Source organism: Culex pipiens, chromosome 2, assembly GCF_016801865.2.
Source record: "Culex pipiens pallens isolate TS chromosome 2, TS_CPP_V2, whole genome shotgun sequence".
Lineage (NCBI taxonomy): Eukaryota > Metazoa > Arthropoda > Insecta > Diptera > Culicidae > Culex > Culex pipiens.
In genome coordinates, this window is record NC_068938.1 from 49,394,541 (window position 1) to 49,409,945 (window position 15,405).

Genomic DNA, 15,405 nt, shown 5'->3' on the forward strand with positions numbered 1-15,405 from the left:
TCCTCCTCAATGACAGCAGGGTGATATAGACGTTGGTGATTTCAAAAGAAGTTATGTTTTTTTTCTCAAATAAAATTACGGAAATGATGTTTTATTGAATTTGAATGATCAAGTATGAATAAAAGCAACGTTTTTCATCGTTTGTTATTATTAGAACATCTTATTTTGCTTTTATATTAAAATGGGAATTGGGTCCTAAAATGAAGCTTAGATTGCTGATATTATTGTTTACAGCGATAAAGCTTATTTTTCTGAGTACAATGACCCTTTGTACGACCACAAAGAGTTTAAAATAGATTTTTAAATCAATTTTGAAAAATTAACCTCGCGGTCCTTCTTGACAGAAAAGCTCCTACTTGACAGCTCGTTCCAAGGGGACCATAGTTGATCCATCGAAAAAATGTTGCCTCGTCAAAAAAAATTTTTGCGTTAAAATGAAAAAAAAGTGATCAGAAATGGTTTTTAATCGTGTTTTTTATCGTTGCACATAAAAATTGACATAGGGCTTTAGTACCCAATTGAAAATGGATGCTCAACATTCAAATGCGTTTTTCTCAAAACGCATGGTTTGTACATGATGCTTTTTGAAATGTTGGCGTCGAATTGTTAGAATGATTGAATTTCAGAGTATTAGTTTTTCTTACATTTTGTCAATGATTGAATAGTTTGTTTTTTTTTAATTTGATTTTTATTGAAACTAAGAAATTAAGAACTTTTGAATTCAGGGTTTTTATATAATTAGAATTTCAAAATTTTAGAATCTTTGTAGAACATTTCCAGAGTTTTTTTTAAAGGACCTATAAACGTATGAACGCAATAGCTTAGAGGTCCTTTTCAAAAAAATACTCTAGATTTGTAGAGTCTTAAAATTTTATATTTTCAGAATTCTAGAGTTTTTTTATTGTCCTATAAACTATTGTCTTTCATATGTTGATATGACTTTTCAAAAAAACTCTAGAATTGTAAAATTTAATATTCTCGTAGAATTTTGAAATTTTAGAACTTCAGCTTTTTTTTAGAATTTCAGAATTTTTGAAAATAATAATTTTGTTATTTTAGTATTTTTGAATGTAAAAATTTTCGAAACATAAGAAATTAGGATTAACATTTTCTATTTGTATAGAATTTTAAATTTACAAATTTTAGCAGCATATTAAAATTCTAGAGTTTTAATAGGAAACGTCTTATAAACATAGATAGTCTTATAGTTTATAGGACCAATGTAGAAAATTTAGAATTTTAGGTAGAATTCTGGAGTTTTTTTTTTTTTTAAGAGGTCCAATTAACCAAATTTCCATTTTTTGCTTTTGCCATAAAGCAAAAACTGAAAATTTGGTTTATTGGACATTTTCAAAAAAAAACTCCAGAATTTTATATTTTAAGAGTCCAGGCAAAACATAATTTTAGTTTAATTTGCTACACTGCATACCATCCTTTTTCGAACCGGTTCGCAAATCAGCTGTTTTCGTTGCGTGCCCCAACTTTTGTCTGTACGCCACTGGCCTCTGCCTGTCAAGTTGAACGAACTGTCAAAAACTTTTATTCCTGTTCCGCGATCCCCCAGTCAAAGCAATCCGAATTCTGAAACGAAATCTAATTAGAATCGTATACAAATTCCGATTCAAACGCAACAACCGGTTCGAACACGGAACCGGTTGTTGCGTTTGAAACGGAATTTGTATACGATTCTAATTAGATTCCGTTTCAGAATTCGGATTGATTTGACTGGGCCCCTTTCGGACGAAATTTTTTCTCGAAATTAGAACTGCAGTTTTAATTAAATTAGGACCTATCGCGGCCAAGTGAAACCCGGATGGCCGTTCGTGCATAATTCTGGTGCGTGTTCCGTATGCAGTTAGGTTGATTCCGGGTGCAGCGAAAGCAGCGATTTGCGGTGAGAGTCATCCAAAAGGAGAAGATCAATGTTTTGATTTCGGGGGCTTCCTCGGGTTATTATTGTGTTGGTGGATGTTTTCGCGACTTTGACCGCGGAGGGAACTGGAGTGGCACGGCAGAGGAGGCGGCGGCGGGGGTAATGACGTGTTGTTTCTGGACGGATCAGCAAAAAAAGCAGCAGCAGCGACGGCAGCAGAAGCAGCTAGCGGTTCCTTATGAGTACACAAACATCAGCCGCCAGCACCAGGCTAGAGCAGCAGCAGCAAACAGGTTCCTTGTCCAAATTTAGTAGCATCGGTTCCGATTACTGTCCAGCACCACCAGTAGCAGCTCGTGTCCGGCCCCAGCTTGGCAATGCAGCCCGGAAAGTGACGAAAATTGCCGCTGCTTCGGATGATAAAGAGGTGCAGAATAATGCAAAACTCGACGACGACCTGCGAACCGGCAACGACGACGACGACGTCGATAGTAAGCCAGAGTCAGGCAACGTGGAACGACGACTGCAACCAGACGCGGTCGACCTGCGGCAAAACATTGAGAATTTAGACCAGAATCAGCAGCAGCTGCCAAGTCAGCCGATTCTGCCAAATCAGCGGCGCTACAACCGGATTAGCATGATCATTTTCTACGGTCGGGAGGCACTGTGCGTGCTGGCACTTATTTTGACCACGTACGCGTCCATCCAGAACAGGTGAGTGTGGTGCGGGGAGTAGATTGTGCCTGTTTTTTTTGGTGTTGGTTTCGTGCAGCAATTCGTTTGGCTTCTTGCTGACTTAACTCGGTTACGTGTAAGCTGCTGATTAGAATTTTTACCGCTAGCAAGTGGTAGTTTTGCTGGCAATTCGTATCATTTTGGTAGCTTTGGCGGTGTGCGACGTAATGTTGGCTACTGAATTATTTTTGAGAATTAATGCTGGATTGTTGTCAACTTTTTTTTGTAAAATTAAAAGAATATTCTGCAACTTCCATATTTATTATGTAAACATTTGGTAAACTCAGGTTGCACGCAATTCGAAATAAACTTTTCTGATCATACTAAAATTTTGTGGAGCTGTTTATACTTTTGAAACATGCAAGTATCCCAAATTTCACCAAAATTGGCATCGCCCCAAAGTTTTGCGATTTAAGTTTTTTTTTTTCAAAAAAAAAAAACTCTATTTTCAATTGGTCATATCTTGGAAACAAAAAATTATAGAGCAAATCTCGACAGCTATTTTTAAAGTAAATTGGACGCTAAATTGAATGGTGTCATCATATTTCTAACTGGAATCAAACTTTGGTGCATTTTATGAAATTGAAAACATTACATGCAATTTTCTCAATATACATGCAATTTATTTTTAAATTAAATGTTACCATCGTGTTCCCCGGACGATTTTACACAAAAATCAACTGTTTTCTTGTTGGGCAAATTGAAATCTTCTGCGATAAAGAATTTTTAAGTTAGCAGTTGCATTTTGAGTGGAAATGTGATCAAAATGTACCTTTCGCATGGTGTCAGGTAAACATGGGATGATGTGATTGCGATGCGTTTTTTAGGCAAAATACATCGTGTGGTAGGTAAAATCTGCAAACTGCAAGCTTAAGAACTTGCTAATGTAATTTGGAATTTGATGAAAAGCTGAAAAAATGCAATGGCTATTTAAAGTTGACAAAAATTGGGACGCAGAGGGCAAATTTGATGTTTAAGTAAGAAAACAAAAATAAAGCGAAACAAATCATGATTCGATTTCCCGAGAACCATACAAACTATCGGATAATCGAAACATTGGATATTCGAGGCTTCGGAAAATCGAGTGTGGACAGTATTTAGAGTAAATATGACAAAAAAGATGCAGATTTTTAGAACAACCAACTTGAAGAATTCTGCCATTCGGTAATTCAGTAGTTTTGGAAGTAAATAAAGATTTGCAGATTTGGTTCCGTGTTCGAACCCTGTTGCTGCGTTTGAAACGGAATTCGTTTACGATTCTATGTAGATTCCGTTTCAGAATTCGAATTGAATTGACTTGGTTATTAAGAAAAATGATTTCATGGGTGCCACCTCGAGAAAAAAAAAAAACAGGAGAATCTCAGGAGTGTGAGTGCCAAACCGGGAAAATAGTACAAGTTTAGTTTAAATTTGAATAACTTCTCTTAAATTAATTCAGTATGCCTTTTTTTCACCAAAAGAATATTATATTCCTGAAAAGAATATCACATGCTAATTGTTCTAAATGAACAATCCGGGAAAATTTGAAATTGTGTAATGGATTAAAGCTACCCAGTAGTAGGATTCTAGTAGAGTTCTTACAGAGCTGGATATTCTCACAGCATTCTAGCAGAAATGTTCCACCATTCCTGCAGGATTCTGACAGAACCAGCTCCAGACCAGCTAGAATATTTCGTGACTGGGTAGGGGCACAGAGTCTAATTCCAGCGTGCCTCTAATGTTGCCATATCAGCACTTTGACATTCAATTACAGCTCATAAAAAGCGTTTTCAACTGAAATCGAGTAATAAGAAGTGAGCAAGCAAGTTGCTATCAATAGTTTGGCCAAAGTGAAAATCAGCTAATTGGATGGAGTTAAGAGTGAGCGCTTAACCTGCCAAACATACGAGAATTTCCCCTACTTGGCCCTGGATTTTTTTTTTCTGTTGAGTGAGTAGTAGTGATTACGTTATGACATTATTATCTCTAGTGAACTTGTTTTTAAAGTTTCAAAATAAATTTTTATTCAGATGGCAGTTTTCCCATAAATTGTTTGCATCAATAGTTGGATTCAAATTTACAAAATTTACTTAGCCACATGATTTTTGAATTCAGTAAACTTATTACAATACCGAACGAATTCATTCTTTTTATTATTCAACAGTAAAATACCTAACAAAACATGTTTAGTATTTGGATTTCGAAGTAAAAAAAACCTTGCATAGTAAAAATTTGTTCCTCCTCTTTATAGTTACTTTGTTGACAAATTTTAATTTTAAATTTGAAGAAAATTTAGTGATATTCACCCTGGGCTTTGTCATAATGAGTATCATAGGTTTGATGCTTGTTTGGCAAGGAGTATGATTTGATCCGATGTGGAATTAAAATCGAAGTTTTCAGTATATTGCTGAAGCTTCCATTTTTACACATGGACACCACTTCATGCTACGAGAACCCACTTTGACGCAGTCTCAGGGCTTAATCGATGGCCGGTAAGCTGTCATCGAGACAAGGAGGTTCTCCGATAGTGGAAATATTACATTTGTACAATGAACCGCTACATATGTGATTTTTCCCTATCTTAATGTGGGTGTCAGGTTAGGAGGCGGTTTTTTTTTTAATTTAGTTTTTGTAGAATTAAGGATTTTAACTATAAATATCAACTTTTTATACTTTGTATTTAGTTATTTAGGGACAAAATTAGTAACAGTGAATTTAGTAATTCTATCAGAATCGGTGATTTTCATTCAAGTAGCATAACAACCATTCTGATTTGTCAAAATTTTCGTAGAGTCTCGATCAATCAATAGTGAAATGATATCGGACTAAATTCGTTGATCTGTTGAACTAACGGTTGTCGGATTATGATTGTATCGACCATTGTTGCGAATCGAGGATCTACTGGAATTCTGACGATCAAATGGTCGTCTCTTTTTCAATTCACGACTTGTAAAATATGAACTGTTAATCTATTTTTTTGTTTTTTAAAAGAAGCCAGACAGGTTTTAAAAGAAACGTTCTAGATTTTTTGGCTATTAATTAAAATTTCGGGGATTTGAGATAAGAGTAGCTTTTGGATAGGTTACTTTAAATCTTGTATTCAATTCAAGTTAGGTAGCTATCCGCATATGAATATTTGGACTTATATGAATAATTGAACATTTTGGACGTATGAATAACACACAACTTTGCATTTATTCTAGAGTCAGATCCATACAGCGTCAGTGTTTATTTGGTCGAAGTGTACTAATTCATTGGCAGATCTGATTCTATTTGTAATGTACGACAAGACTACTGACGGACGTGACAGGACGAGGGCAACCCTCCAAAAAAAAAAAAATAATAATAATACTGTGACAAGAAAAATTAAAATGTTTGCCTCGATTCTTTAGGTAAAAATAAGTAACTGCGCTAATTTTGAGCCAAATCGGTTAAAGGAAAAAATGTATGGGGAAAAGAAAAATTCCATCAAAAGGTGGCGTTAAATGTGTCGGATCACTGTCAAGTGTGAGATTCTTATGTCAAATTTTATGATAAACAACTTTATCGAAGATCGCAAAACGATCCGAGTTCACCCTGAAGAGGTATGAGCGATTTAAAGAAGACGTTTTGTATGGAAAGATTTTTTTTTCACCAATTTCAACGGCTACAAAAATCGAGCTAAGGGGTATCCCTGATGACGATTTTTTTTTATTGTCGCCCTATTGCATAATCATTAAAGGGTATATGCATAAATGTTGGAAACTATGCCGGTATTTGTTTTATCTTCTATCCCAAATTTTAAATTTTGATGTTCAAATATTTGGAATGAAAATAATTTTCAAAGAATTTTTTCAAAGAATTCTAAAACAAAACAAAGTTTATTGATTTTGAGTTTGGAAAAAATTAAGGGTCTGGAGAAATTAGGGTTTTAGTTTTAAAACCATCTAAAACGGCTTCGTTTACAACAAATAAGAAATTGAAATCTTAAACATAATATATATACCAAAAGTACGCATTGATTAAAAAAAAACATTGTATTTTGATGAAAAAACTATCCGGAAAACAATGTTTGAGCTCGGGAAAAACAGGGTATTTGAAAATCGAAATCTCTGATGGCTACCTTGAAATAATTTGTATGTTCACTTATCTAAAAAAGCTAAGAAATACTACGATTGAATGGTTTCAATAAATAATAAATAAAACTCTCGTTGTTTCTTAGTTAAATCCAGGCTAATTCGCCAAAAAATATCAAGGTTTGTGGTAGCAGGTTAATCTACGTAAATCATTATCTCTTTGACTTGTTTTTTTTTGTGATTTTGCTAATGTTTTTAAAAATGTAACTAGGCAAGTCATACGGCGCTTTTTGTTTTTTGTTGATCTTCTTCTTCGATTCGCGTGGCATTGTTGCCAGATAGGTTGTCTATTGCACTAAAAGCGTAGAAAATTGCTGGCAACAAGGCCACGACATATTCTGAAATGCCGCGTACCTTCCCAGGCACGAAATTTTCTAGCGGAGCTGGTTCTGCCAGAATCCTACTAGAACGATGAAACATTTCTGTTAGAATGCTGTAAGAATATCCACCTTTGTTAGAACTCTGCTAGAATATTGCTAGAACGTCGTGACAGGATTAGAGAGAAACAGACAATACACTCAACCCCCGGTAGTTGGTCACTTTTTCGTTTGACACTTTTTTAGTTTGTACCCCGCTGGTTGGTCAAAGTCAAACTAAAAAGTGACTAACTGTCACTTTTTACATGGCGCTCACGCACACTATCAAAACAAACGTTTGATAGTGTGCGTGAACTCCGTGTAAAAGGGGTGTCAAACTAAAAAGTGACCCCGTTCGTTTGACAACAGTTGGTGTCAAACCATCGGGGTTTGAGTGTACCTATTCTCGTCGAAGGCTGACGAAAACCGAGCGAGAAGCGAAGGCAAATAAAGAAAGATACTGGACACCAACACCACCAGCAGAACGTGTAAAGGCGAGTCAGTGATGCCAGGAAACTGTCCTTATAAATGCCACTTTTCGTGAATGTTCGCTTAAAATTTCGTCACAAATGGCAGCACAAACAAAAGAGCGCTGATAGAAAAAAGAGCTCAGCCGATAATATAAATTGAATGGAACCAGTGCATTCTCGTCAGACCATAATAGACTAGGAAAATATTTTTTTTAAATACTTGTAAAAGGAGTATGAATAACTTTTGGTAAAATTCAAATTCAACAGAAATGTTCACAAAAAGCTGCTCGACAGGTTGGTGTACTTCGCTTTAGTAGTTTTCAAGGAACACTCCAGATTATCCAGCATCACTCAGAGCGGTCCGCTCAGTATGATGGGAATGGGCATATTTTACATCATACATAAAAGGCATTTTGACGAAATACCATCATCTAAATAATATGATTCTAACCACAAACTTTTCTCTCTCTCCCCTCTCCAACAGCCCCCCTCGCATCTCCAAAGCCCCCCCACCCGCACCATTCTTCTCCCGGGGCTCCCTCGTCCACGACTGGCCCTCGGGTGCGCTCGGTCCCACCCAGACGCGCGTCTCCCAGTCGGAGCTCTCGCTCGTCTTTTACTACGCCCCGTGGTGCGCCGAAAGCCAGCATGCCCGCTCGGTGTACGACCACGTGGCCCGCCTATACTACCGCGAGGCTCACTTTGCCGCCATCAACTGCTGGCAACCGGGCGGCGAGTGCCGACTGCAGTACTCCAAGGTGCAAACGTGGCCGGTGCTGATGGCGTACCAGCCGAACGGGATGGCCGTGCAGTTTCACGGCGCGTGGACGAACTCGGCGCTTGCGCGCTTTGTGCAGTCGTTGATCGAGCCGGTGCATCGGATGACGGGGCCGGGGGATTTGATGAGTTTTATGACCGGGAAGGATGCGGTGGTGGTGGCGTTTTTGGACGCGGATTTGGACCGGAGGCAGTATAGTAGATTTTATCAGACGGCGCTCAAGTGGCTGGAGAAGGATCCATTTCAGGAGGTGGCGTTTGGGGTGGTGACCGGGGAGTCGGTGGACGCGTTTGGGGTTGAGTTAGTGCCGACGATTCAGCTGTACCTGTGGAATGAAACTATTGTGAGTGGGTTGTCCTGTGGAATGAAGGAAATTTGCTAATTTTGCTTACTTTCCAGCAATACCACGGGAACACCTCGTGGACCACGCCCGAGGTCACCGCCTGGATCAACAAGCACATCCAGGTGGTGTCGATGTGGATCGCCCCACCGGGCTCGTCCAAATCTTCCTCGCTGGCGCCGTATTTTGCCCAAGGCCCAGTCCTGCTGCTGTTCAGTCCTCGTTCGCTGTACGGCCCATCTTCGTCGGACGCGTACATGATGCTGCGCCAGCTGGGCATGCAGTACTACAACTGCCGGGGCGACCTCTGGGTTCAGGAGATGGCCACCAAGTACATCGCCGAGCAGCGCCGCGTCAGCGCGCAGTTGTATAGCGAGTTGCGCGAGGAATGCAACGCCCTGCTGAAGCGACATCCGGCCCAGGAAGAGGAGGACGCGGTGGCGGCCAAGGACGGCTGCAGCAAGTCGTCGGCGATTTCGGTGTCGTTCGTGAGTGTGCTCAACTCTTCCAAGTTTGCCGAGGGAAAGCAGAAGCAGAACGTCGCGGACCAGAACGGCTATTGTGATATTGAGTGCGATGCGAAGTTCTTCGAGTGTGGTGGAGTTGGGGAAGATCGGGGAGGGTGCGCTGCCGCGAGGGCAAAACGAAAACATTCCGGGTTGTACGGTGAAGGTGCGCGAAACAACGACGACGAGGAAGGCTCGAAGCCAGTGAGTTCGATGCTGGACGCCGAACAGGACTATCGCGGTCCAAAGCTGCTGCGCAGGTTCAACTCGCGGCGCCAGTGCGAACTGCTGAGGCTCAACGAGCTGGACAATAGTGAAGTGTTCTTCCACGAAAGCGAAGACAACGCGGGAGTCTATCTCGACCTGGTGAAGGGACTATCCTGCAAGTACAACAAAACGTTGACCTTCCTGGGCATGGACAGCTCCCTGTACCATGCCTTCGCCGAGCGACTCGGCGTGGACGTGCTCAACGAGCCCAACCAATCGGTGGCCATCATTGTGGATCATGAGGTAGGTCAACCAAATCCCCTTTTGAACACAACCCAACCACGACTCTCTTCCAGGACGAATCTTCATACCTGCTGCGGCGCAACATCAACCTGGCCTCGATGGCCAAGCTGGTGCACGGCTTCTACAACCGGACGTACGGCCGCTTCCGGCGCTCGAGCAACGTCTCCTTCGCCAACACGCACTCGTTCAGCATGCACGAACTGCGCCGGGAAAGCCGCCGCATGGTGGACTCCAAACGGTCCGAACTTGAGCTGATGGCTCAACAGCAGAGGGAGGCATCGAACGAGGAATCGGCTTCCAAGGAGCAGCAGCAGCAGCAGGATGCCAAGCAGTCTAACGACAGCGTGCAAGTTCAGCACCATCAGCACCATTCGGTGCGGGAAATCAATGCTCACAACTTTCACCACGTCGTGGTGAACTCCAATAAGGTAAGTCACGCTGGAAATATCAAGTAAGAAAAGCAGCTAACAATGCAAATTTCTCCCGCAGACTGTCGTCGTTCACTTCTACTCGGCGCACTGTGCCTTCTGCGGGGTGCTCTCGCAGCAGCTGTTGACGGTGTCGCGGCTGCTGCGCGCCCTGCCCCGGCTCGAGTTTGTGCGCGTCGACGGCGACCGGAACGATCTGCGGTGGGAGTACAGCATGGACGCGTTCCCGACGCTGATCATCTTCCCGAACCAGAGGTAGGTGGCCCGGTTTCACTTTGTTGTGCTTGAATGCTTGAATCTTTCTGTTAAAAATTGGAAGGATCTGAATCACTTGCTTTTCTTCATATTTTTTTATATTTTTCCCATGCAAATAACAAGGGCTAAAAGAAAGGATTTCATTGGTCAGATCAGGCTCAAATTTAGAATTTAGCCTAGTGATTGGTTAATCTTTGATTTCAAGGAGAACCCGAATTTGGACACCACAATTGAGTGTTCAATCCAATGTGTGTGTGCTTCCCATTCAATGCCCGCTTACCGGCAGCGATATTATGGAAAAGAAATTGCAACATTTTATTTAAAGTTGTTGTGTATCCTCCTCTACTTCCACAAAGAATTAGGGGTAAAAAAATTATTGATCAAATTTAAAAAAAAATGTACAATCGATTGTAAGCTGTAAAGAGTGCATAGTATAACGTTATTTTAAGGCTTTTTCGTCTAGAGAATATTAGTTTACTCTTATAAAAAACTAACATTTCATTTGAAATAAACGGGAAAAATCTCTACAGCAGCTTCCTATTGCTTGTCTTATGAACAAAATCTCACAACTTAAAAATATCATGCCATTGAGCGCAACGCTTGCTTAGAGCGTATCCTAGAACATATACCTCCCCAAAAACCGTCCAACTCCAAGCGAAAGTTATGCCATGGAGATTTTCCCTTATCCCTTTAAAAAAAAAGTGGAGAATCAACAATTGATGGCTGTCATAGTGGAAAAAGTGTTCAAAAATTCAAAAATTTTACAATTTAAAATTATGGTTTTAAAATAGATTGATTTTTATCTGTTTTAGTTTTGACTCATTTTGAATTTTGGTTTTGTCGTTTTTATTTTTTTAAAGTTTCTTAATTTTTGTTTTGTTTTTTTTTTAATTTATTGATTTCTAGACTTCTTTTGATAAGGTCCTTTAAACAAATGTAAACATTGAGTGTGACCCTCCCCCTATCGATCGGAATAAGCGGGATACACTAAATATTTGTATTTAATTATAGAACGTAATAATAAAGCCTAGATTTTAATTTATTATTTTATATTTTCTCAATTTTAAAATTTTTTTCAAGCTCTAAATTTTTGGGTATTTTTTTGTCAAATGTATTTTATAAATCATTTCTTCAAATATATCCGTTCTTTTTTTCAATAAGTTATTGAAGATTATTTCTTTCTATTCACTTTTGATACAAATCACTTTTTGTTTAGCACATTTTACAGTAATAGATTTGCAGCAAAGAGCAAAGTGGAGTTTCGGCTAGCAGCGTACTGGACATCCAATCCAGAGGTCGTGTGTTCGAGGCCCATACACGGATGATAAAGATTGAGAATTAAAAATGCAAAAACGTCACACACGCTGAAAAATAAGGCATATTTGAATCAACAAAACGTTTTGTTGATTTGAAAATCAAGATTTTTGTTGAATCAACGCTAAACGTCAAAGCAACTTTTTCAAAACAGCAAAAGATTTTTGTGGAGTTGAGAAAATCAAGGTTTGTTTCCACGCAAAATCGGCGTTGATTATATTCAAAAAACATTTTGTTGAATCAAACCTCGTACAGGCTGATTCTACAAAATATTTTTCTGCGTGCACAATAAAACTTCAGATCAATCAAACCATGTAAAAGATACAAAGACAATGCGTAAACAAACAGGCAGTGGTGGCAGAAGTTGGGGAAAATGTCCTGAAATCCTGAATCCATCCTGTTAATATAACGAACGAGCAGGATGGATTGTTTGTACTCCATTATCGTAAAGAAGGGAAGAATCCTAATCAAATAATACTTTTTCGCCATTTGAGCCATTTCGCCTTTTGAGCTATTTCGCCTAACGTGGTGGGTCTACTTTTTCGCCTTTTGAATTTTCGCCTTTCGAGATCTCGCCTATTGAGTTATCGCCTATTGTGGCTATCCCATTTATAGGACCTTTTCAAAAAAAAAAAAAAAAACTCTAGATGTATACCAATTTTTTAAATAGTTTGGTTTTAAAATATTTTTTTTCAATCTTTTTATTTTTTTAGACTTATGTATTTTTTAAACTTTTGTTTTTTTTAATTTTTGATTTTTTATTTTTTATTTTTTTTTTATTTTTTTTATTTTGTTAGTTTTTTTATTTTGTTATTTTTTATTATTTATCATTTTTTTTCTGAATTTTTAATATTTTTTCGTACTTGATTCGATTTTTCCGTGCATAATTCCATTTGCTGCGGTAGCAAACAGGCTGAACACCGGGTAGCAAAGTAAAATCTCGAAGAACTGAGAGCAAATTTGCTGCAAAACGTAAACATTCGGTATTATTCCACTATTTCATTCATTAGTCCTCCCTACATGCCCTCCAAGAATCAGATTGATAGCAAACAATTAGTTACATGATAGCAAACAAGTAGTTGAGGATCTTTTTGCGTTATAAAGTGAACTTTTTATACATTCTTAACACGAATTCACTTCAAAACAAAGTTTGGATTACTTTTCACTAAGGATTTCTGCAAAAAAAATTACACCATTCTATCACAAAACTTTACCAATTATCAAAATTACAACTGAATTCCTCATTATTTCTACCTAAATGAAAGGGCCCATAAACATCATTCAAAACAGCAACCAGGTGACAGCGCTTTAGTTCCCCTTCAGCTCTCTTCGAAATTGCATTTAGAAAGGGCCCAATAAATATAGCCTAAAACAACAGTTGGAAAATTAAAAGGGCCTAAGAACGAGATTTTTTTTTTTAAATTATGAGTTTTATTGCGAGAAACAACATAAATTAAGAAGCATTAGAGCAGAGTTGAGGATAATGATGTGTTTATAGAATGATCAGTAAAAATACCATTAGTCAAGCTTCAAGGAATTTAAACAAGTTGTCAACTTTTTGCCATGCGATTTTCTAAAACCGCGGTTTTTGGTTTTGTGCCCTAATGAAATTTTTAGCTCGAAAACACAAAAAAAACACATTAAAAAAAATAAAAAATATGGATTTTAAGAAATTATTTTTTTGTGAAAAGAAATCTAGCTCGAAACAGGTTCCGTTCACCCATTTTTCCTGAATAGTCCTCGCAAACTTTGCCGAAGACACAAAATTGATTAGAAAAATATTTCGAAAGATACAGATTTTCAAATAGCTCAGCTATTAGAAAATATTTTCTCAGAGATGGACAAGAATTAACACAGTTTTAAATTTCTATAGAATTAGATTTTTTATAGCAAAATTTAACCAAAAAATGGTTATAACTCGCGAACGGTTTGCTTTATCAAAATTTCACAAAAGCACTTTTCTAATTTAAAATTCAATATTGCATCCAAAAACTATTTTTGTATTTTTTTCGATATTTTTTCACTTTCGAACAGTTACTTTTTATCAAAAACGTATAATTTGGTCAAAATAAAAACGTACGTAACAAAACCAAAAAAAAAAATGAGGGGAAAAAGTTTGTCAAAATATTTTTTTTTGTTAAAAGGTAAAATTGAAAAAAAACGGGATTTTTTTTTCTCCACGTACTCGTTTTCTGAAAAGTCCCAGTCCTAGACAACTTTGTCGAAGACAACAAATCGATCAGGAAATGGTTTCTCAAGCCTCAAATTTGTATGGAAACTTTTATGAGCAATGAAGCAATAAACCTTTTTTATTTTAGATATTTAAGGAATCGATGGACAAAGTTTCATCCGAATAATAAAATACAATGAAAATCCGACTTACACATAGAGAATTGCTCTATTGATACTTATTTCTTACCCCCAATTTTTTTTATGTGTATAATTAAGTATATTGTAATTTCCTTCCATTTTCCAGAAAATCCGACAGTCGCGTCTTTTCCCGCCAGCTCCAGATGACGGTTCCGAACGTGCTCGGGTTCATCCTGTCCAACCTGAGCCCACCGGAACGTCTGCATGCCACCGCCATCGTCTGCGAGCAGCAGCAGCAGGTAAGTTCTTCCCCTCAGGCCCGGGACGACTGCCTGGGGGCGCTGAAGCGTGAACTCAGCGACAGCATTTCGCTGAACCTGCGCCTGTACCGGGTGGCCACCGGCCAGCGACCGGTCCGGGCCGCCCGCATCCTTCAGCGGTTGCAGCTGCTGCAGGAGCTTTATCTCGGCACGCTGCGCTGCCTCAGCCATTCCTGTGATTTTAACCAGTTGAAAAGCAGTGCTAAAACCATTCTCAACCTGTGGCAAATTGCCGCGTGAGGTCGCGAAATTGTTTTTGGTTTCTTTTTTTCGTTTTGTTTCGGATTCCGTGATGCAAACCGGATGTTAGTGCATGAATTTTATACTTAAAACTATTCTGCCAGGGTCAACATGTGGCAGAACGCTATTTTACCACTACTAATTGTTCGACTCCTGTTGTTTTTTTTAGTAGAATGTAATACAAACGGATAACTTACTGCAACACTATTTCGCGATCTCGTAGTAGATATTATTTCTTATCAAAGGCTAGAAAAATGCAAGCTCTCGCTAACAAAAGTGTAGCTGATTATGAAAAAATAAAACAAAGATTGGCTTTTACAAGAAAAGAGGCCACCAATTTGCAATCAACGTTTGTTACTTTAGCGTTAGAAATACTCTAGCTATAACAACTGAATTATCAACTCAACAAACTGTACACATTCACGCATACAAGTTGAATAGTATGCACGTGGTACGTTGCGACGTTGAATCTATTGAGAGAGAAAGCAAAAAATATCTAGAATTTTGTAATTTGCGTCGGAGCGGCCCCGAGCAGAAGTGATTTAAATAATAATAATAATATATTTTGTTTATGAATTATCAAAAAATGCCATTTTGAAAAACTGACTGGGTTATGAAGAAAATCCATGCGTTGTTACAACTAGCAGAAACACCCTTTTACTATTTTTAGAGTCATGGCTTGGACGGTGAATGGTTACTGAGCATTCATCCTCGACAACGACAAGTGAATGCTCACACAAAGCGACCGCCAGTGAACGCACACGAAGTTGAAACAAACGAATTCAAGCTCGGCACTCAAGCAGCATACTCTCTCTCTGTTTCTCTCGCAGCCTCTCTTTTGTTCGTGCGGTGCTGTATGGTGACGGCAATCATTTG

General features: G+C 38.6%; 1 protein-coding gene across 1 annotated transcript; it reads left to right on the forward strand.

Moving 5' to 3' along the window:
* The first annotated feature begins 1,736 nt into the window (after positions 1 to 1,736).
* Positions 1,737 to 15,109, forward strand: LOC120415976 (thioredoxin domain-containing protein 11). The gene is made up of 6 exons (XM_039577626.2): positions 1,737 to 2,587; positions 8,013 to 8,649; positions 8,706 to 9,662; positions 9,716 to 10,090; positions 10,152 to 10,345; positions 14,136 to 15,109. The coding sequence occupies exons 1-6, from the start codon at positions 2,112 to 2,114 to the stop codon at positions 14,527 to 14,529; spliced, it is 3,033 nt and encodes a 1,010-aa protein (XP_039433560.1). The 5' UTR covers positions 1,737 to 2,111; the 3' UTR covers positions 14,530 to 15,109.
* Positions 15,110 to 15,405: the final 296 nt, after the last annotated feature.

What these genes read in the sequence shown, in the direction of transcription:
- LOC120415976 (XM_039577626.2), top strand. Translation starts at nt 2,112, where the DNA reads ATGAGTACACAAACATCAGCCGCCAGCACCAGGCTAGAGCAGCAGCAG. An exon ending in ACCTGTGGAATGAAACTATT is followed by an intron (nt 8,650 to 8,705) that starts GTGAGTGGGTTG and finishes CTTACTTTCCAG; the next exon opens with CAATACCACGGGAACACCTC. An exon ending in ATCATCTTCCCGAACCAGAG is followed by an intron (nt 10,346 to 14,135) that starts GTAGGTGGCCCG and finishes TCCATTTTCCAG; the next exon opens with AAAATCCGACAGTCGCGTCT.